The sequence below is a fragment of the Triticum urartu genome, chromosome 3 (genome assembly GCF_003073215.2).
Source record: "Triticum urartu cultivar G1812 chromosome 3, Tu2.1, whole genome shotgun sequence".
NCBI lineage: Eukaryota > Viridiplantae > Streptophyta > Magnoliopsida > Poales > Poaceae > Triticum > Triticum urartu.
The window spans coordinates 582,800,369-582,824,017 of NC_053024.1; the positions used below are offsets into that span (position 1 = coordinate 582,800,369).

The 23,649-nt window shown below is 46.3% G+C and overlaps 2 protein-coding genes and 1 long non-coding RNA gene across 3 annotated transcripts; 1 reads left to right on the plus strand and 2 right to left on the minus strand.

The window, feature by feature from the left end:
- Nucleotides 1-4,562: 4,562 nt before the first annotated feature.
- LOC125545149 lies at nucleotides 4,563-6,804 on the minus strand. The gene is made up of 3 exons (XR_007299919.1): nucleotides 6,574-6,804; nucleotides 6,160-6,502; nucleotides 4,563-4,878 (listed from the first exon to the last, which is right to left on the minus strand). It is a non-coding gene; the product is annotated as an uncharacterized LOC125545149 (long non-coding RNA).
- Nucleotides 6,805-7,050: 246 nt separating this feature from the next.
- Nucleotides 7,051-10,427, plus strand: LOC125545151 (putative pentatricopeptide repeat-containing protein At3g11460, mitochondrial). The gene has a single exon (XM_048709030.1). It carries the CDS (start codon nucleotides 7,087-7,089, stop codon nucleotides 9,019-9,021), a length of 1,935 nt encoding a protein of 644 aa, XP_048564987.1. The 5' UTR covers nucleotides 7,051-7,086; the 3' UTR covers nucleotides 9,022-10,427.
- Nucleotides 10,225-21,957, minus strand: LOC125545150 (N-terminal kinase-like protein). Its single transcript, XM_048709029.1, has 21 exons — nucleotides 21,619-21,957; nucleotides 20,997-21,095; nucleotides 20,492-20,643; nucleotides 19,777-19,849; nucleotides 18,447-18,569; nucleotides 18,146-18,254; nucleotides 16,353-16,432; nucleotides 16,119-16,200; nucleotides 15,847-15,986; nucleotides 15,620-15,730; nucleotides 15,391-15,507; nucleotides 15,224-15,313; nucleotides 14,921-14,974; nucleotides 14,744-14,818; nucleotides 14,179-14,254; nucleotides 13,982-14,081; nucleotides 13,295-13,364; nucleotides 12,686-12,759; nucleotides 11,380-11,489; nucleotides 10,948-11,196; nucleotides 10,225-10,833 (listed from the first exon to the last, which is right to left on the minus strand). The coding sequence occupies exons 1-21, from the start codon at nucleotides 21,742-21,744 to the stop codon at nucleotides 10,469-10,471; spliced, it is 2,475 nt and encodes an 824-aa protein (XP_048564986.1). The 5' UTR covers nucleotides 21,745-21,957; the 3' UTR covers nucleotides 10,225-10,468.
- Nucleotides 21,958-23,649: the final 1,692 nt, after the last annotated feature.

The window sequence follows — 23,649 nt, forward strand, 5'->3', positions numbered from 1 at the left end:
ATTCAAGACCAGAACCAAGGCAAGTACTAAAAAGGAAAGAGTTGAAGAACTTACAGCAGGCGGCGGGTTGGCGCGACAGTATGGCCGCTTGCCGAACCGCCAAGACCCTTCCGACGGCTTGAGGTCGGAGATCTCGTTCACCATACGGGCAACCTCGGCGGTCGGCATGTCCCTCATACACATCCGGTTTGGGTCGCGGTGCCCGCTCATCCGACAGATCAGATGAGGCCGGCCTTGGAGCGGGAGAACCCGGCGCACGACGAACGCGACCAGCAGGTTGGACGCCTTGAGGCCTTCCTCATCAGTAAGCACCCAGAGCCGGTTGACGGCGGCGATGGCGTCGGCCGACATGGGCTTCGGCTTGTAGCCCCAGTTGGCCCGAGGTTCGGCCGGAGGGCCGGCTTCGTAGGGCGGCAGGTTGATGAAGTCGATGGCCGAGTCGACATTCTCCATGTAAAAATATGATTTATGCCACATTTTGACTGACTGTGACAGCTTGATGGCGGGGAAGGCATTCTTCGCAGACGGACGGTGCACCTCGACGAAGGCACCGCACTGGGCCGCCTTCTCCTTGGCAGAGGTGCCCAATTTGGTGTAGAAGAACGCTCCCCACAACTCGATGGTGGGGAGGATGCCGAGGTAGCCCTCACACATCGTGACGAAGGCGGACAGCAATGTCACGGTGTTGGGCGTCAGATGATGAGGTTGGAGATGATAGAAGTCGAGGAAGGAACGGAGGAACCCACTTGCCGGCAGGCCGAAGCTGCGGAGGAAGTGCAAGCGGAAGATAACCCGCTCGCCTCCTGTCGGCGCCGGCGAGATCTCCTTCTTCGGTGGCACGCGCACCTTGACGAAGCCCGCGCCGGGCAGCCGCCGTGTGGCGCGAAGGAAGGCGAGATGGTCATCAATCACAAGCGAGCCGTCCCAATCCCCTCCCCGTTCGCGCGCCATGGATTTCAGGTTGGACGGAGAGATGGCGCGGCGGTGGGGCAAAGACCGCGGCAAAGCAAGAGGTTTGGGGCGGAGGAGATCGACAGCGACGAGCTATGGCAGTGCTTCGGCAAAGCGTAGGAGTGTGGCGGCAGCAAGAGGAGGAGAAGGATGGAAATGGCAAAGGGAGAGGAGGGCGCGCGTGCTCTGTCGCTCTCCCTCCTCCCCCTACTTATAGCCCCTGGGCTACGAAGCCGAGGGGGCGGGGAGTGGGATCGTGGGATTAACTGCACCCACGACCCCGAGATTATTGCGCGCAGTAACTCCGCATAGAATCGCAACCGCACGCCTCGGCCGCAGCGGATCCGCTCGCGTGCCGAGGCCCAGTAATGGCGGGCCCAGCCTGCTGTCGCGTCCCATCATGCGCGTGGGCTGGCAGGCTGACCCGGCTAGTTGGTGCCGTGTGGCGTGCTCGCAGCGGGCGGCGGGCCTAGAGGCCTAGCAAGCATGCCACCTGGTTCCCGCCTTGGCGTTTCAAAAATTATCAGATGAGCCCGCCTGGTCGCGGTCGGCTCCCAGTAGGCTGCATACCAGGAGACGGACAAAGCATTCAACAAGAGCACTCGGAGAAGGAAACTGCTGAGGCACCTTGACTTATCAGCCGCGACGCCTCACCAGCTTCGGGGACTACTGTCGGAGTAATGGGCCACGGGTAGCCTAACCCAGGTCCCTGACCATTTCAAGACATCGGGGCCGGCTGCGCCCCTCAAGCATCAAGGATAAAGCGCCGCCTTCTGGTGGCCGGCTGGCTCATGCGGCCGGCTGCCAGAAGACGGACAAGCACCAGAAGACGGCCTCAAGACGGGCCGACTCCTAGCAGGCGGCCTCCAGAGAGGCCAGCTCCTAGCAGGCGGCCCATGACGTCCTCAAAGTCTGCACCCCCATTAAGAAGACAAGACAGGGTGTGGCTACAGTATAGCCCATCACCCCCATATCCAGGGCAAGGCGCGGCCACAGTGCCCCGTACAGGCGAAGATCTCCGCACAGCATGGCACTATTTGTTGGGGAACGTAGTAATTTCAAAATTTTCCTACGCACACGCAAGATCATGGTGATGCATAGCAACGAGAGGGGAGAGTGTTGTCTACGTACCCATGCAGACCGACTGCGGAAGCGTTGACGCAACGTAGAGGAAGTGGTCGTACGTCTTCCCGATCCGACCGATCCAAGCACCGTTACTCCGGCACCTCCGAGTTCTTAGCACACGTACAGCTCGATGACGATCCCCGGGCTCCGATCCAGCAAACGTCGTGGAGGAGTTCCGTCAGCACGACGGCGTGGTGACGATCTTGATGTTCTACCGTCGCAGGGCTTCGCCTAAGCACCGCTACAATATAATCGAGGTGGAATATGGTGGCAGGGGGCACCGCACACGGCTAAGGAACGATCTCAAGGATCAACTTGTGTGTTCTAGGGTACCCCCTTCCTCCGTATATAAAGGAGCCAAGGGGGAGGGGGCGGCCGGACAAGGAGGGCGCGCCAAGGGAGTCCTACTCCCTCTGGGAGTAGGATTCCCCCCCCCCCAATCCTAGTTGGAATAGGATTCCTCGAGGGGGGGAAGAGAGAGAGGGGGCCGGCCACCTCTCCTTGTCCTAATAGGACTAGGGGAGGGGGGAGGCGCACGGCCCACCTTGGGCTGCCCCTTTCTCCTTTCCACTAAAGCCCACTAAGGCCCATATAGCTCCCGGGGGGTTCCGGTAACCTCCCGGTACTCCGGTAAAATCCCGATTTCACCCGGAACACTTCCGATATCCAAACATAGGCTTCCAATATATCAATCTTTATGTCTCGACCATTTCGAGACTCCTCGTCATGTCCATGATCACATCCGGGACTCCGAACAATCTTCGGTACATCAAAATGCATAAACTCATAATAACTGTCATCGTAACATTAAGCGTGCGGACCCTACGGTTCGAGAACAATGTAGACATGACCGAGACACGTCTCCGGTCAATAACCAATAGCGGGACCTGGATGCCCATATTGGCTCCTACATATTCTACGAAGATCTTTATCGGTCAGACCGCATAACAACATACGTTGTTCCCTTTGTCATCGGTATGTTACTTGCCCGAGATTCGATCATCGGTATCCAATACCTAGTTCAATCTCGTTACTGGCAAGTCTCTTTACTCGTTCCGTAATACATCATCCCACAACTAACTCATTAGTTGCAATGCTTGCAAGGCTTATGTGATGTGCATTACCGAGAGGGCCCAGAGATACCTCTCCGACAATCGGAGTGACAAATCCTATTCTCGAAATACGCCAACCCAACATCTACCATTGGAGACACCTGTAGAGCTCCTTTATAATCACCCATTTACGTTGTGACGTTTGGTAGCACACAAAGTGTTCCTCCGGCAAACGAGAGTTGCATAATCTCATAGTCATAGGAACATGTATAAGTCATGAAGAAAGCAATAGCAACATACTAAACGATCGGGTGCTAAGCTAATGGAATGGGTCATGTCAATCAGATCATTCAACTAATGATGTGACCTCGTTAATCAAATAACAACACTTTGTTCATGGTTAGGAAACATAACCATCTTTGATTAACGAGCTAGTCAAGTAGAGGCATACTAGTGACACTAAGTTTGTCTATGTATTCACACATGTATTATGTTTCCGGTTAATACAATTCTAGCATGAATAATAAACATTTATCATGATATAAGGAAATAAATAATAACTTTATTATTGCCTCTAGGGCATATTTCCTTCACTATTACCGCTCCACCCTTACGTCACCCCTGTCAGGCGGAGCCCTGCTCCCACGACGGCCTGTCGGTACGGCCTGCAGGCGGCGGGCCCTACCAGGCAGCGAGAGACCGGAAGGCGACAGAGCCTGATCAGTCGGACCCGAGGGAGGCCGGCCTCTAGCAGGCGACCCCCTCTTCCCTCGAAGTTCGCGCGCCATTAACCAGAGGAGACACGATGTGGCTACAGTGATCTCCCACCAGACGGCGGGACTGTAGCCACGCCCCCCCCCCCCCCCGACCAAGCATACGTCATTAGCATTACGACTACAGTAACAAGCAGCCGGCCAGACCCGCGAGCGGCAGAGGCGGCCTGTCGGCTCCGCACCAGACCAGTCGGCGGGCCCCAGCGGCCGACGGAGAAGCCGGCGACAGGAGACACTGACAGCCGGGTCCTACACCCGGCCAGATTACCATTGTACCCCTGGGGGGGTAGGCCTATATAAACCCCCCAGGGCACCCATGCAAAGGGTTCCCAACCTGTTAGACCTAGACTCACACATAGAGAGAGGAGAGAGCTAACCCTGCTTTCTTCTACCTCTAGCATACAGCTCGAGGAGCACCATTGTACTCACTAGTGCCTTAGTGATCATGCGGAGACCCCACAGAAGAGGACTAGGGGTGTTATCTCTTAGGAGAGCCCCGAACCTGTGTAAAGTACGCCGACGTTCGTGTCTACGCCTCATCCCGCTTCCGGGCACCGGCGACGTTCTACTCGCTCCCATCATGATAAGTCATCTCTTGGCATATGTCACACCCAACCCCTGACAAAACTGCAAGTCATGAGAACTAAATACACAAACAAAAAACGCAGCAAACAGCTAACTAACAAAGCCGAAAGTAATAAGATCCAACGCAGGAGTTAAGCCCTCTAAACAAAAGCCACCACCAGGGAGCGCACAACAGGAGTGTCACCTAAGCAAAACAGGCATCAACAAGCAGACTAGACCTATTACAAGGAGATCAGCGCCTGTGGAGACAAATCCACACCACCAAAGCAGCCTCAGGCTTGAATCCTCGCGTCGTTGATCCTCCATCCTTGTGATGCCCTGTAAACCTCACTTGCCACCTGTTCGAGAAGTCTTGACCCCAGCTCCAGCATTTTTCTTGCTTGGTCCTTTGTCTGTAAAATAGACCAAGAAGTAATCCAGTATGTCATAGACTGAACAAGATTCATAGGATCATTACGTTTTTTGCCATCAAATATAACGGCATTGCGACATTTCCAAACAGTCCACATCAAAGCACCCACGCCAACCATAGCAAGTTTCTGATCATTTTTAGCAAAAGTTTTAATCCACCTGCCAAAACATTTCACACCTGAACTGGGCATAGATCAAAGATAAAGGCACATTTAATTAAACTCCACAGAAGAGAGGCAGCAGAGCATGAAAAAAAACAAATGGTCTACAGATTCATCTTTACCACACAATACACATTCTTTGGGCCCTTTCCACCCCCTCTTGAGCAGAGAATCTTTGTTAAGTAAACAGAACATGTGGTCCAGAATATATTAAGCTACCATTACTTGTGGCTGTTTGCTTCTCTTATCACTTCATGGTTGATACAGGAAGAAGTTTCCTGCCAAGATGCAGTTTCTACTCTCAGCTTGGCCGCTCGTTCGAGTCAAGTGGCCACTCAAGTGGCCAACGAACAATACCGCAGATCCGCGGGTGTTACAAGTTTCAAAAGGGCAGATGTTAACTTGTCTGCAGTTGCTAAAAGCTCCTCAAGGCCAATTCTTCTACACACCAACCGAATCCCGTGGTAGAGAAGCAGGATCGGCCCCAATGGAGTTTGAGCGCAATTATTCTGAATTATATAACTTGTTGTTATTCTGAAATATATAACTTGTCTTAACTGGGATAATTTGTGATCATTCAAAAAAAAGGGCAAACTTGTTGTTATTCTGAATTATATAACTTGTCTTAACTGGGATAATTTGTGATCATTCAAAAAAATACAGCGCATAAAACTCTCTGTACTAGAGGTCACAAATAACAAGTGCCATGGTGATAACACAGTATGTGATTGTAGGACTGGACATATTTGTTTACTCACCCAGAATCGGACTATGGCTGTACATCTCTCTGTACATTTTTACTCAGCTAAACTACATCCTATAACAATTACGCACAGCCAATGGAACATCTTCAGGAAAAAAGTCATATACATGCAGTCCAAAGATAGCAAGGCATGTCAGTTGCTTCTCACTAAAATAAAACAACATGCTTGACAAGTATTCAGCACTTCACAGTTCATCAGAAAGTAGATTTTGCCAAAAGCCTAAGCACGCCCATGTGGATACTTGCAATAGTAGCAAATGTGTGAAGCTAAACTACATCCTATAAAAATTAAGCACTACAGAAAAAAAACACGTACGAGTCAAAATAATTGTTTTAACCTGCTGCTTTTAATTGTTGCTGGATGCGGCTGTTGTCTGCTTCAGATAGTGGCCATATCACTCTTCCTTTTCTTCGCTTCAGTTTGGTTCTTTGCTATCTGCTGCTTGTACGTGGCCTTGGCCTTCCTCTCCTTGTCAACCTCCTCCTCCACAAGAGCCTTGGCCTTCCTCTCCTTGTCAACCTCCTCCTCCACAAGAGCCTTGGTCTTCCTCTCCTTGTCAAGCTCCTTCTCCAAGTCAGCTCTGGAATGGGCTTCTCTTTCAAGCTTCTCCGTCAGCTGTTGGAGCTGTAACGTCGGCCACTCGTCGGCCACTCTTGTGCCGCTTCAACGAGCTTGTTGATCTGAAACCAGAAACAAATTAAGCATAGAGTGGACAAAAAGTAAGAATATAGAGTGGAAGAGTCCGACATACGGTATGCAGAGCTTGCTGAAGGACGTCCAATCCAGAGGCAAAACCCTCATTGAGCTGTTCCATTTGATCCACAGAAACATTGGTTAGCAGCGCCATCGTCGCAACCTGCATAACCAGAGTTGTTATAGATTGTAACACATACTTAGGCGGCGGGGCTGGGCGGGATGGGAGGAGGGGCTGGGCGGATCGGATCGGGAGGCGACAGCGGCGGCGGGATGGGGAGGACGGGAGGGGGGGTGGCATGCCTTGGGAGGCCGGCGTGGAGGAGGCGGCGGCGGCGGCGCGAGGAGTTGCTGAGGTTGGAGAAAATGCGCTGTTCTAGAGCCGACGAGAGCCAAAACATAAAGGGAATCACGTGTTTAGGCGACCTGGGCCTTGTTGGGCCGCCAAGAGCTAACCAGCGACCTGGGCCCTCGGAGGGAGGCACCGTTTCGCAACTAGGCCGGGATAATCTCGTCCCCTCAAAATTTACTCAAAACAAAAAAAAAAACTCCCGGCTTGTGCTGGCTAAAGATGACCACGGAGCCTTCCACCTCCGCGGCGACCTCCACCGCCGCCGCCTTAGCAGGCGACGCTAACGGCACGGAGCCATGGAGCGCCCGCGTGCGCACCTTGTCGCGCCTCGGCCGGCACCGGGAGGTCCTGGCCCTGCTCCGCGACGGCGACCCCTCGCCGCCGCCGCACGCCCTTGCGCTACCAGCCGCGGTCATCTCCTGCACGGCGCTATCCCTGGTCTCCGGCGTCGCCCAGATACAGGCACTCGGTTGCAAGCGCGGCCTGATCCCTTCCTCCGACGCCTACCTCCTCTCCTCGCTGCTCTCCTCCTACTCCCGCCTCGGCCTCCTCCCGCGCGCCCACCAACTCCTCGACGAAATGCCCCTCGCGTCCACGCCTCCCACCACGCTCCGCACAGCCTTCAACTCCCTCATCTCCGGATGCGCGCTGCACGCGCTCCCGGCCGCCTGCTTCGCCCTCTTCCGCCGCATGCGGGCGGCCAGCGCCCCCTTCGATGCCGTCACGCTGATGACGCTGCTCCCCGCCGCTCCTCAGAGCGTCGTGCCGCAGCTCCATGCCCTCGTGGGGAAAGCAGGGCTGGCCGCCCAGACAAACGCGGCCAACTGCCTCATATCAGCATACGCGCGGCGCGGCGCTGGCCTTGCCCGGCAGGTGTTTGACGAGATGCCATTGACCTCCCGTGACATCGTCTCGTGGAACGCCGTGCTCTCAGCCCACGCGCAGAATGGCCTCGCAGTGGACGCCCTTGATCTCTACAGCCGCATGCGTGGCCACGATGGCGGCGGCGTGGAGCCAGACGCCGTGACGCTCGTGAGCGTGCTCTCCTCGTGTGCCCACCTTGGAGCGCGCGGTGTAGGCCTGGGTGTCGAACGCTACATGCAAGAGAGACTCCCAGGCTTCCGTGCCAACATGCAGCTCTGCAACTCTCTCATCAACTTCCATGCACGCTGCGGCAATTTGCCCCAGGCACAGCGGCTGTTCAACGAAATGCCCAGGAAGAGCATTGTGTCTTGGACGGCACTGATCACTGGGTACGGCATGCACGGGCATGGCGATGTTGCTGTAAATCTCTTCCAGGCGATGGTGTCAGAAGGCATCCGGCCAGATAATGTCGCAATGGTCGGCCTCTTGTCGGCGTGCAGCCACGCTGGAATGTACGAGGAGGGGCGCAAGTACTTCTCAGCAATGGAGAGTACATACCAGTTGCGGCCTACACTGGAGCACTACACCTGCATGGTGGACCTCCTTGGACGGGCCGGCCGTCTCAAGGAGGCACAAGAACTCATCTCCTCAATGCCCATGCCAGCCGACGGTGCGGTGTGGGGTGCCCTTCTTGGGGCGTGCAAGATACATAAGAATGTGGAGATAGGGGAGGAGGCTTTCGAGCATGTCATCAAGCTCGAACCGAGCAATGTCGGCTACTATGTGCTCATGGCAAACATATACACAGGCACAGGACAACTGGAGGGTGTGGTGAGGGTACGTGCGATGATGAGGGAGCGTGGGCTCAAGAAGGAGCCTGGGTGCAGCTATGTCGAACACAAGGGGAGGGTTCATCTCTTCATGGCTGACGACCACTCACATCCGCAGGCAAAGAGGATTTACGAGCTCGTGATTAAGCTTGAACAAATGGTGACGGAGAAAACAGATGGCACTGTGGAAACTGGGCAAGGCAGAGTGGACGAGGGGTACTCTGGGAAGATGGCTGCGCCGTTGATCGGCTTTCACAGTGAGAAGCTCGCTGTGGCCTTCGGTATGCTGAACACTGATGACAGTGAGATTGTGGTGATCAAGAACCTAAGGGTATGTGGGGACTGCCACTCTTTCCTGAAGGCGGTCTCTGCAATTGCCAACCGGGCATTTCTCGTCAGGGACGCGAGCCGCTTCCATCGCTTCGAAGGTGGAGCATGCTCCTGCAAAGACTACTGGTGAAGAATTTGGTGCTCCCTGTTAGGAGAAAGGAATATTTCACTCCGGATCTTCAGTGCTCACTGCACTGGAACAGGCTTGGTGACTATGCTACTACTGTCCTTCCACTCTAGCTACGAGAAAAGTGGAGGGCTGGATCAACAGCGGGCATGATGGACTCGCTGTTAGGTTGACCAGTACTCTCAGATCGAGCCCGGTTCATGGATGGTTATCCTGGTGCTGGACAGCCAGTAGAACAAAGTGTGAGCTTTATCGAGGCTTGCAGTCTACTCCTGATCAATTGGCATTGCCCCTCATGCAATTGCTTGTGGAAATGCGATGCTCCACCCACGCCCTTGGACCTTCTACGAGGAATTACCCGGCCCTGTTTGAGACAATGCCAGATTTTTTTACCAGATGTGGTTCAGAGTACACCAGCGATGATCAGCATGTTCTGCATCGTTGGCATGGTTCAGGTCGGTTGTTTAGTCAAATATAAAGAATGAACCGCCATCTTTTGCATCAGGAAAGGGTTGATGGAAGGGCAAAGGAAAAAAATGACCATGATGCTGAGCTTTATGTTTCATGCGCGCGCCAATTTTAGAGTTTTATTGATTCCACTGGTGTGAGTCGATTTTGTAGACAATTTTGTATTCTTGTCATTGGAATCGTTGCAGTCATGTTGCTATCCACTATTTTTGCCATTCTAGTGCACTGATGGTTGCCAGGATAACAAGATCAGGCACACCAGGAAAGCAGCGGCGTCAGGTTTCGATATACTGTCCGTCGTTGGTTGAGCTCAGTGTGGTCTATGCTTTGTTGCAACAGCACCTACTGGGTGCTAGTAGGTGCTGCGCTTACTGATAGCTACTGCAAACAATTTCCTAACCAACAAATTGTTGCTGAGTATGCATCTTAATACGGTGAACAATTTCATGCTGTGTTATAAGCTGAGATATGTGGTTGCTTGCAACAGGCTGGTGATGGTTTCGGGCGGTTTTCCAACATGGAAGCTAGAGCTGCATGTTCATCCCCAGTTCATCATAGAAACCAACGGTGGTAGCTGCTGACAGGAGTACATATCATCATAAAATTGCACAATCCTGGTCACAGGCTATCGACATGCAACACCAAAATTTTAGAACTATTCTTAGATGAATCCAGACGATCATTTGGAAGATCTGTAGTAGAAACCTTGTCTGGTTCGTCCAAACAAATCTAAGCCCAGGAAAACAAAGGCAAAATCATATATTGATGGCACAGTTCAAGCACTGTACCTGTGATGTACATAAATTTCCTGAGCTACCACCATATTACACAATTGTGATATTATACAACGGGCAGAGTTCAAGCAATGTTCATGTCGTATAAATGATTGGGCTAGTTTACAAAGAGGATCTCCTAGACACATCAAGGACAAAAGAAAAGGAGAAAAAGTTGCATCCTTGTACAACAACTGTATCATGGCACTCTACATGCCAGTTGAGGAGGTCCTTCCTATTCTTTGAGCACCAAGTTTTGGTTGTGCTGGCTTTGCTCCTCGACCCCTACTGGATGACGCCAGAGGCCTAGCTTTGGTTGCCGGCGGGGGTGCTGCAATGGCACCCCATAGGTCGTCATTATTCGCTGCTGCAGGCTTCAAAGCCTTCCCAGATGATTTTGGCTGAGGTGCAGCTATTGAACCCCAGAGATCATCATCATCATTGTGCGATACCGAGGGTTTGATGCCTGCAGACTTCGGTGCGATTTTGGGTGCTGGAACAGCCGTAGGGCCCCATAGAGCATCCTCCTCTGCTTTTGGTGCCGCTGGCTGATTTGATCTCGATGAACTTGGAACTATGGTTGAAATTTTTGAATTGAGAAAATAAATTAGCAAATAAGTGTTTTAACAGAGATGCATATGTCCTTCCTTGAGATACAAATGCACCACGACAGAAATGTAAAACTTACTTGGTTGCTTCGGTTGCACCACCGGACGTTTCTGGGCAGCTTGTATGTTAGAAAGAAGAGATGGCGGTGACTTCTCTTCAAATGGATCTACATCATCCCATCCTTCGTTATCACTACCATTCTCTTCCTGGTTACCGTTCTCGAGCTCACCCCATCCATCCATAGATGAGCTTGCTGATGCTGGTGCAGTTTGATCAAAAGAGTTGGAAGCGGCTGCTGGTGCATATGCTGCTGGGGCAGAGTGAGTAGCTGTGACAATATAATACCCAACATAAGGATTCACAAGCAATGTAACACATCTATAACTTCTGTTAATCCTCATCCCACAAAATTACACCTTGTCACCTTCATAAGCCCTCCAGGTTTATGGAAGTGATGAAAACTGAGATCAAAGCTCCCGAGGATTTAAGAAATTTAGAAAATGAATAATACCTGAGGTGGTACTGGGGGGTGCTGAAACTTGAGAGTTACTGGCATTTGCAGTAGATACTGGGCCATGGTCGGAAGGTTTTCCCTTCTGAGTAATAGAACTCATGGCCCACCTGTATATGTACGCTTTCTAGTAAGTAATAAATCAATTGCATACAAAACCAGAAAATTCTAAAGATAAACTGAAAAGGCGTAAAGATAGCTCCAGTACAAGTGTAGACGCATACATCATTCAGGCTTCATTTGGCTAAGTAAAAAGGGAACTAGCTAAGTTTCTGCTCTTGTATACAGTAACTAGTTAGTTTCAAGCAAGAAAATTATCAGTGTCCTAGTTTTCAAAGGTTAATGGACGTTATTAGATCCCACAGCACAATGCAGCGCAAAATTGACACGGTTGCCTTAAGAAGTGGGTGTTTCCTAGCAAGCATGCTAGCATCAGACATAGTCAGCAGCATCTGCTACATGAGTTGATATGTATACTCCCTCTGTTCCCTATTATAAGATGTTCTACTCCCTCCGATCCGAATTAATTGACGCGGCCTCTATACAACGTAAAATGGACATTGTATAGAGGCTGCATCATTTAATTCGGATCAGAGGGAGTAACTTTCTTTCGGAGTCGGATGTATATAGACGCATTTTCGTGTGTTTGTTCACTCATTTCAGTCCGTATGTAGTCCATACTGAAATATCCAAAACATCTTATAATAGTGAACAGATGGAGTACTAAATAACTACATTCACCAACCGCTTAAGCATCAGCACAAGTAGAGGGAGAAATAACAAAAAAAAATGGTGTGCTGCAGCCATGAATCAAGCGCCATTTGATAGTGTACATGTAGTTATGACCACAGCAAAAGTGGACAACACTATGCATCACTAATATATCTAATCTCAAATCGCAAGTGCATATACACTGTTGGCCTAACATAAATAAGATAGAACCTCTTTTTTCCTTCCTGTTGGTAAAATAGTATAGAGGCATTTTTTTTCCTTTTGAGGAGCTGAGATAGCGATAGCTTACAGCATGGTTCCCACAATCAATTATTTTTTTGGATGTTTCCTTTGTTTATGAAAGTTCAGTTTGATATTAATATGTCCAAAACTTTTGTTTTCAAATAGATAAGAAATCTTGAAGTCTAAGATTGTTTTAATTTCTAAACACATTCTAGACACAATTCTAAGCATTCAAGTAGAGATACTGTTTTAAAACGAGCTTAGTTAGGAAAACTCTAGTTTGCAGTACATGCAGGACCTTGAAAGACATAAGCGAGCTTGTGTATGATGATTGGAACATATGACAACTTACCCAAGTAAACTAGCATTTCCAGGCTTTAACTGAACACCAGTACCTTCGGCTGCCCTGTTGTCTCCTGTGTTAAGCTATAAAACACAACAAAGCAAAAAAATAATCACAATATAAGAAGAGCAACATTGATAAAACAAAAGGGTAGAGGTACATATGTTGTATTAGCAACATCACAGCAGAGATGCTTATCACAGCAATTATATATATACATGAATGTATTTTTGGAACAATTAGGCTAGGATGCAGTAACTCAACAGTACTAAAGTATCATTACTACTCCCTCTATTTTACTAGATCTGGTACATTCACCAGCCAACATCCGGGCAGATCAAGGAAATAATAAATGTAAGAAAGAGTTAATGATAATAAACATGCATACGACGTGGATTTTGTACACCTGAGCATATGTGTTCTTTCTATTTTGAAATTTTAAAAAGTGGGTTTCAAAGTAACAAAAACAAATAGCACACGTACATATTAGATTTGGAATAAAGAAAACAAAAGGACATGTTGCAACACTAAGTTAACAGCCAGCATATTGTGCCACAATTCATAGCTAGTGTAATAAAACAGTCGATTTATAGTAGGCAGATAAACTAGATATGCTACCTTTTCATGATGTTGTTTTGCTATTTGCAAGAATTGGTCAGTAGCCTGGAAAGCCTTGGTCCTCACATCACTATAAATAAAATAAGAATGGATTAGCTGAAAGACCAAGTCAAGAAAGTAAAGTAAGAACAAATGAAGAAGGCTTTAACGTGATGCACATCACATTTTGCCATCTTGGCATTGACCACTTTGGTTGTTAAAATAGGACGCAACATCCACTCAGACGGAATTTGGGAGCTCGAATTTGCATCAATAATAAAATTAGGTGAGTTTACAAGTGTAATACAGCTGTTTTCCTCAGTCGATGGATGGGATAAATGCCTATGTTGCTTTTTAATTTTGATGCTATATTAAAGAATGTAATCCATAAAACTGGCTTAAAGCCCCTAAACGCAATGCTAAAAGGGGGAAACTATCACTTTATTGTGAGTGCAGTTCAAACAAAAGGGAGTTAGGTAGGGGCAGTATTGTAAGAGTGCTAGTCTGTAAGAGTGCAATTCCAGCTAAAGGGAGTGATTAGGGACAGTCTCATAATAAACAACACTAATAAACCACAACATGGTATTTGGCAAACATGTCTAAAAACAACATATGTAACAACTGGAGGCAGTAGTGATTAGGCCAGCACAGTCTTCTATTTCAGCAATGACAAACTAGAGACAGCTAGAGCTAAAGGTTCTAACTTACCTGTCTGGGTCAAATGTAAGGACAACAATGTTAGGCAGTATACGGGTTGCTATCTCTGTCATTTCGTAGTATGAACTAGTGACACTCAGTGCCATGATTCCTGTCAAGGCAAAATAATGATTCATACTTTGTCACAATAATCAGTGGAAGAATGCTCTATCAATAGTACAACAACACATCTGCTCAGGTTAATGTACCAGCTGCTCGAGCAGGCGGGAAGGTATCACGTAATGCACGGACTGTGAATGCATTGATCAATACTCGCTTCCTAGTCTGCAAAAATTAGAGCCGCATTAACAAAGATTATAAATAAGGTGGAACTGTAAAACAATCAAATGAAGTCCATATCCAGGCCACAGAAGAAAAGGCAGAAGTTGCACTTGCATTGCACAATCAAACAAGAGAAGATTTTAAGCTTGCCCCTAGACATTGTTATTATCTTCCCATTTTGTGACAAATCGTGCACCCAACTAATTTTCTGGTATTTCCAGCCAACTAGTACTATTTTCTTCTGGTCTTCATTCATTATTGTATGTGTTTGCCGCCAGCAACCAGCTAGTTTTCAACAAAAAATAGAACCTTACTCATGGAGAATATCTAGGATTCAAGACTTAAAAATAATCATGGTCAAGATCTCCCCAAATATGCCAATTGGCACATCTAGAATTCCGCAGCATCACTAGTGCAGCATATCTAAGCAACACTTCAAAGGAAAACTAGCAATAACAGCAACGAAAAAGGTAGAGCATCTTTGGAACAAACCCCATCATTCATGTAAGTTGAAATATTCCCAAGAAGAATTGTAGTGTTTGTCCGGATTGCAGGTTCTTCATCGACCTGAAGACAAACAACAATGCCTTTACTCAACTGTACAACCCTTCTCATATCCAACAAGGCATCACTGGGTTGAAACCAAATTTAACTAGAATGAAACATCACCTGAAGCTTAGAGAGATACTTCAAGAGAGATCCTGAGATTGTACGCTGAGATAACTACAGTAACAGATCAGCCAATTAGCACAAAAGACAAAAGAAAATCTCATGTAATAGAGGAGTACCATGGAACAAACTGAAGTCCCTGGATTGTTCTTTAAAACCACAATTATGACTAAAGGGACAACAAAAATCAAAATTCCGAAGCAAGAATGGTTATAGTTCCAAAATCTTGAAATGAACTAAACCTAAAATGGTAGAGCTAGTCAAATAAAACTTAGGCCCAGCATGGAAGTACGTGCAACTCACTTTTGGTGCCAATACAAGCATCGACTTCAGTGTCAGTTCACGGAGCAAAGAAGAAGTATCAGAGAACCCAGTGGCAACATGAGGAAAAACCTGCAAATCCAGAATTATCCTGTCAAATGTGAACACTCAGAAACAAACATATGACCATATAAAAATAGACCGCATACTTGCTCATCAACTGTTTGTGATGCCAATGACTCTCCAAACTGATCTATGTGCTGCAAAAGACTAACTCGGATAGCTCGGTCATTCGAGGCAAAAAGCTTCACAATAGTTGGCAAAACCTGAAAAGGGCCAGTATTCTCAACATGAGTGACAAGCCCACAAACCATCTTTACTGGATGGTCAAAGAACCAAAATATATATTGAGCAAAAGCAAAATAATTGATGACAAACCTTAGTACTAAACTGATCAGCTGGAAGCCAGGAGCCCATCTTTAACAGCACAGTCAAGGCTGGAGCAGCAGCAGAACCAAATTCAAGAGCAGATGCCAACACAGGGAGCAACTATTCACAAAGTAGACAAGATATGAACATAAACAGGGAACTCCAGTTAGTTGCACAGGAAATAAACACAGTCCAAACTCAGGCCTCATGGGTTCTAACTGGGAGTTTCACGGTACCTTTTTCAGAACTATCTCACGGGGAAGTTGTTCTGCTATATTTGGAAGTTTCCGGAAAAAGCTATCTTTCTCAACACTGTCCTTTAAATTAAGAACTTCCATGAACTGGATGGTCTCTACCAACTTGTTCTGGAAAAACTCTGAAATTAAAAGCCAAATCGTTAATTACAGCATTAAGAACAAAGGCTGAAGAAGATGGACGTTAATAAAAGAAAGACAGAGAAAATGAAAACAATAGTGCTTGAATAAAAAGGGAAAACTATTGAACTTGCCGCTGTTGTCAATAAGTTTTGAAGGATTCATTCTACGAGAAGGTGTAGAACTTAAGAGCTTCTGGTAATCTGGAAGCAGAGACTGCAACAAAACGAAAACGAAATCAATAACATTAAAAGCCAGAGGAACCATGTCAAAATGATGTTCTACGGTACAGACAATGGAGAATGTGATGTGTTCACAAGATAGCTCAAGAACAAACCAAACCCCAGCACACAGTCATGCAAGCTAACCTTCGGGATTGAAGCAATGTTGCGAAGGTCCTCTGTCCTGCTCAACTTTCCACCAGAAAAGAGCTCATGAATTAAACACCCTGCAATGAGTGACATATGTTGTCCTTTTAGTGAAAGGTACCTTGTGTCATATGTTCTCATTATTTCATTGTGCATAAGGAGCAACATTGAAGAAACAAGAGGGATGTTGCACCAAACAGAAGTATCACCACATAGAAGAGTTAATATCATCTGATTTTCTTAGTTTAGACTTGACAAGTTTTTTGGTCAATCTCACCTTTGACTTGGTCTAGAATTCAAACTGGGTAAAATTACGAGAGAATTCCTTAATTGACACTACCTTAAAATGTGGTTCCCTATTCGGCCCTGAAGAAATTTGTCTTCCCTGTTTGACATCTGCTCTAAATTTCTTTCCCAATATGACACTCTAGTGCATTTTGTTCACTAACGGTGTTAAAGACAGACGTGAAAAGACCTTTTTACCCCTGGTGCATAAGGTGACCAAAAATCTGTACATGACAATATCTACAGTTATGTTACATATTTGGTCGTGTTAAATGACCAATTGAGACCCCATAATTTGGTCAATGAACTGATTTCAATCCAAAAAATTGGTGTTGGTGCTCATACGAGACGGCCGTCGGTGTTGGTGTTGAGCGGATGGTGGTTGGATGTACTGTGCTCCGAGGACTCCGACGCTGCCGAACGCCTCCGCGAGATGCGAGTGCTGGATGGGTGTGGGCGTTGGCGAATGGATTGATGTTGTGAACGATGTATGGTTCCCCTCTCTGACCGTGCGTGAGTCCTGCGAATGGCCTTGTGCGGTTGTGCCTCTGTATTTATAGTGAAGGAAGATAGGCAGAACGCGAGCGTTTGTTCCGATCTTCATGGAAAGATATAGATATAAAATCCCGTCTACGAGCTCCGTTGCGTATACGTGCATGTACATAGTAGAACTCAACCATATTTAACACGCCACGACCAGTCCAGACTATACTGGTGCATGCATGCATTAGTCAAGTATTCGGGTATTCGGAGAAGTATAATACGCGCCGGCCAGGCCGCCCGTATATATACGGGTATTCGGAACTGACGCGCGGACGTTCAGATATATGTATGAGTCGATGAGACGTCAGCGGGAACTGCTCCAGACCTCTACATCTGCAAGGTTAGCTAGCTACATGATCAAATACGTAGACTGTTGCACGATGTAATCGGCCAGGGTACGTAATGTATGTGTAACTTGCATTAAAAAAATGCAACTGGACTTAGCTTTCTCAAAGCGACAAGCACAAAAACACGTCAAGCAACAAAGACGAGAGGGACGGCTAGATCGGGATCGGGATATTTTCTTTTGCTTGATGTGGGCTAGCGACTAGGATTGGGGTATTTTGGTCCATCTAAATTTTTTTTACGGAACAGTGTAACGAAACCGACGGCGATGTCACGTAAGGAAAGAAATTTAGACTGCATGTTAAATAGGGAAGAAAAGTTTCTTCAGGGTCAAATAAGGAACCGCATTTTAAGGTAGTGTCAAATAAGGAATTTTCTCTAAAATTACCATGAAAGACTTCCATGCATTCACGCACAGAGAAAACACCCATTACGAAATAACTGAACAACTTCAATAGGTTAAGTAAAGAAGAGCGAGTGCGCAACTGGTAGTGGTAAGAACCGTTTGAAAAAGAAGTTTTTCCCCATTCTTAAACAGGAAGAATAAACAGAATCGCCACATAAGAATGCAATTGAGGAAAGGGAACCCTATTAGAATGCAGTGAGTTAGGTCAGCTCACCCAATCCCCATGAATCAATTGCCCACGGAGGTGATTTTCTAATTGAAGCCCAATCTGACTTTGTCAGCTCCAGTGGCTTGTACTGCGCTCCGACTAACCATTCAAATTGCTGCAGATGAACATAAAAAGAGAAGATCTTGACATAGGTTCAAACATCTATATGATGTAATCACGGAAAATAATATATATTTCTGAATTTCCGAGCTTGACATAAAAGCTGGTTTAAACAGTACCAAAACATAGCTGCATGTAGTGCTACATCTGACTAGCATAAATAAAGGTGTCGATTGAGAGGCATTACCAACATGGGGCTACCGGCGATTTCGTTATTGGCATCGAATTCTGAGAGAACATCAAAAGCATGAAGCTTCCAGTCCAGAGTTTGAGTAACAACTACACTAGCCAAGCACACATTTCCATGAACCTGAAATTGATAAAGGGACAGCAATCAGCTCATTTAAGACTGAAATACTGACAGTACTTGTTAATTTCAACAATAAAATTATGAATTATCACAATATAAGGTCAAATATGACCCCAAAAAACATCCTCCAGCATGATTTTACCGTCACCAAGACATCTCTGCACATTCAACAAGTAATATCTACTACATGTGCATTATATAGATCCTCTAAGTATCTGTCAACAAGTAATGTCAACTAACAAGGTTGGCTTGACACAGTTCACAGACATAAATATAAATTGCAGTAAAGCAAGAGAAACATGGCATTTTATGATTCGTGAGAACCTCTCAAAAAGGCAGTGCCTGGTAAAGGAGTAATGTAAAGCAGAAATCAAATGATCAATGAAGTAACACAGTATAAGCCGTTTGACAGTGCAATAATACTTGGCCTCATCCATACTTCAAAAAAGTGCTAGGCGTTAATTGTGCGTTTTGCCACCGCCTTGCCCTTTTCTGACAAAAGCGCATGCTTATGCGCAGATTAAGCGCAGTTATGCGCTGGCGTTTTGCTAGCACCTAGAGCCTAGGCGCACTTAAGCGCTCGCTTAGGCGTGCCTTTTTTAACTTTGGCCTCATCTGCAGCAAGGGTTTGGAATGTAAGGCTTGCAAGACTTTGGTGTTAGGTTGAACGCATGATCTAATGCCAAAGTTATATGTCCCACATTAATCTTTTAAAAAGGATGAAACTTTTTTTTAAAAGAGCTAGGCGTTAATTGTGTGGTTTGCCATAGCCTTGCGCTTTTCTTTGGTATTGTCTAGAGCCTAGGCACGCCTTTTTTAACTACAAAAAAGATAAATAAATTAAGTATCTCACAAAAAATAAGTTGTTCCGGTGAAAAAAGTCTGTATGCTCAAGCGGCAGCCACGTAATAACTAGAAAAAGCTCTATTTCGAAAGCTATAGAACCCAATAAACAAAGAAGTTCTGAAAATGGCTTGGGCTTCAAGCATGATGCGACAAATTGATTGGCACAATATACATATAAAATTTGCTTTAGTGTCTGGAACAAAATAGAACGATATAATGAGCAAGCAGCAATCCAGCAACCATTAGCAGTAATCAAATCTATAAGCGGATATCAGATAGCAACAAATAAAGATTTTTTTAATAAACAGCTTGCATGGAAAATAAATAGAATATAAGGTTCCATATTAAGGCAGGAACTTACGAGCTTGCAATCATTGTTGAGAAAGCTCACAGCTTTTGATATCTGATGAAGACCCCAAGCAAAATACTCATCTCTGGAACAACTTACTGATGAGAATAAAGTTTACTGAACAAAAATGAAAATAAAAATGGAATAAAATCTTGGGGACAAAAGAAGATAGCCAGCCAACTGCAAAAATTTGATCTCAAGAAATGGGTGGCAACGGCACAGTAAGCCAACATAGCAATGACTCTTGACTAAAATTTGTGTAGTACCATGCTCTATAAACTGCTGTCTACTATGAAGTATACCCATTCATATACAGTGACTGTGTGCCCCTATCAGTGCAATTGCCGATTAGGCCGCATAATCAAGTTGGTTAGGTCATGTGATAACTACTGGGTGTGTGAACAGTCCAAGACGAGCACTGGTTGCCAGGTAGCACCACAGTGAACACATATATGATGATAAGAACTCTTTATCTCTGCACTTCTCAGACACAACACCACTGGTTTCCCTACCAGCAGATCCAAACCTGGTTATTAGATATTTTCACACAGAAATGTTATTACAGATCCTCAGCGTTATGGAATCATTGTTCAGTTAGTGTGGATCACATATAATCTAGTTACCACAAATCATATCACTCAGCTTTAACTAGCCTCGGTGTAGACAATGTATGCACATGCATGCCAAGTTTTGTTAAACATGAGAAGACAAGAGAAGCGCATTGTACCTCTGTGTACCTCCCAGGTTCAGCTCTTTGATTTTTTCAGAAAGTGGTGTAACAGGCTCTGTGACTATATATATTGTGTGTTTTATAGCAGGTCCATCAGGAACTTCTGCTTCTGTACTGTGAAGAAAGGATAATATATTTGGATGGCGCACCTGCATTACGAACAACACTCTGACTTAGCACTTAGCAGGTGCCAATACAAAAATGATAAACATTGACTGAAGTATATTAGAAAATCATGTTTGCAATACTGAGATATAGCGCCATTATTAAATATATGATGTCTACAGTTGTTTCCCTCTAAGTATATTAGAAAATCATGTTTGCAAAGCTGAGATATAGCACCATTATTAAACATATGATGTCTACAGTTGTTTCCCAACTTTTGTGTTGGCCATAATGTTTTTAAGACCAATTGTTTACCACCACTCACTTTGCTCTAATATGTCGCAGTAATAGCACTCCTAGTTATCAATAATCTTGCAGATAAAAATGAGAAACTTACCGTCCGTAATCTCTTAACCCCATTACGACCAGCAACCATGTGCCTGTCCTGAGGGTTGCTCCCTGACAATGAGAAAATAGACACAGGCGATCCATCGTCCTGGAGAAGACAAGGGAACGGTTATGTTGGAAACAGAATGACGTGAAAATAACATGGGTGGTTAGTGGTAACATTGTGCACAAACGTTTCACACTTCAATACATTGGATCATAATGGGGGGCCTCCACAAATTATGCATCCATTTCAAGTTCAACCATCCACTAACCGAGATTATCAACTAAGCACTGGATCCACGAATTCTACTTCCTAAGGGCACTGAACTCAGCCATTTGACTTCCTACAGCGTTGCCGAAGCTAGCACCAGCCTAACACGAACTAGAAAACTGTACCCTGCCCTGACACTGTTACAGAGCACAGGCGCATACACGGTCCAGCGCGTACGAGGCCTCGAAGCACCGAAAGCCCAGGCTAGAATCCCCGTAGAAAAGCGCACGCAATCAGCTCCAGCTCCCGGATCGTCAGTTCAGCACGACATCGAGAAGCTCGCATGCCCTACGGGGGATCCAATCGGCCCAGCCCCGGTCGGGAGGCAGGAGGCGGGGAGGACGCGGGCGTGAAGTACCTTGGAGGCGCCGCGGTGGTGCGTCCAGGAGCCCCAGGCGGAGGCGTGGGGCTCGCCGATGGTGTAGGGGAAGTCCTTGAGGCCCGATCCGGATCCCGCGACCACGTCCTTGAGGAACTTGAACATTTTGCTCTGCTCCCTCGGCGCGTTCCCCCTCGATTCTCCGGGTGACGACTGGGCTCCCTCGGTCGCCTCCCCCCGGCGGTGGGTGGCTGTGCGGGAGGGCGAGGAGGAGGCGTCGGGGTAGATCCGGGGAGGACGACGGGGTGGAGGCCGCTTCCAGGGAGGTAGACGGGGAGGGGGAAACGGCACGTGGGGACCTACCTGCAAGGGGGCGAAGATGGGTGCGGTGTTTTGCATATCCCCCCTTTGCCTGTCAGAATCTCCAACTGTGATTGGTTGACAGGCAGGATGACAGCTCATGCTTACAGGATGCGATTAGTACTACCTCCGTCTCGATGAATAAGTCATTCGCGTAGTTCTAGGTTGACGATTTAACTATCTAAATATGTATTATATATGATAAAAAATATGTATTTAGAAACTACATCATTGTAAAAATCTAGTGATATACTTTTTATGACATATAACACATATTTAATTCCTCAAATCGATGACCTAGAACCACGCGAGTGACTTATTTACCTAGACGGAGGTAGTATAATTCTTTCCATGTCAAATTGCGTAATCTGTATTTTTTTACTCTGAAAACGTCTTGTAATATGTTGCGGAGGTACTCCGTTCCAAATTACTTGTCTTACATTCGAAACTGCTGCATGCATGATACAACTGGCCGATCTATGCACGACATCTAAATCCTGCGGCCAGCGCCCTGTTCAATCATGCATATGTCCGGCCGGATTTTTTTATCGTCCGTGCATCGTCCAAAGAATGTCGTGTGCATAGCACGATTTTCTTAGATTTGTCTAGATACGGATGTATCTAGCACTAAAATGAATCTAGATACATCCATATCTAGACAAATCCAAAACAAATGATTTAGAACGGAGGGAGTAATACTTACCAACTACGTGATTGGTGTAAGGCATTTTAGAGTTTCGAGAGAAAAAAAGTGAAAGAGCAACTCCAATGAGACGACCCAAACGGACGGCGATTTCGTTCGCTTTTTGTTCGTTTGGATCAGCCGTCCGCCCGGTGTCCGCCCTGTTTTAGATATGGGTCGGCAGCGCGACCAACGCACCGACCCATATGTGCCGGCGCGGCCGGCTGGCCGCTCAATTTTTGCATTGATGAAAACATATAGTCAAATAATATAGTTTGAACTGAATAAAATAGCATAGTTTTACAAGCCGAATACAAATAAAAAATGTCTCACATAGGTTTGCAAACGAATAAAAAATACATTTATTGGTTGCCAATATGAGCCTACATATGTTCAACCAAATCATTTTGCAGTTGCACATGAGTTTCTCAATCACGCATGTTGATAACCCACAAATATAGGGGATCGCAACAGTTTTCGAGGGTAAGTATTCAACCCAAATTTATTGATTCGACACAAGGGAAGCCAAAGAATATTCTCAAGTATTAGCAGTTGAGTTGTCAATTCAACCACACCTGGAAAGTTAGTATCTGCAGCAAAGTATTTAGTAGCAAAGTAATATGATAGTAGTGGTAACGGTAGCAAAAGGTAACAGTAATAAAAGTAATGTTTTTGGTATTTTGTAGTGATGATAGCAATAGCAACGGAAAAGTAAATAAGCAAAGAACAATATATGGAAAGCTCGTAGGCAATGAATCGGTAATGGAGAATTATGCCAGATGCAGTTCATCATGTAACAGTCATAACTTAGGGTGATACAGAACTAGCTCAGTTCATCAATGTAATGTAGGCATGTATTCCGAATATAGTCATACGTGCTTATGGAAAATAACTTGCATGACATCTTTTGTCCTACCCTCCCGTGGCAGCGGGGTCCTTACGGAAACTAAGGGATATTAATGCCTCCTTTTAATAGAGTACCGGAACAAAGCATTAACACATAGTGAATACATGAACTCCTCAAACTA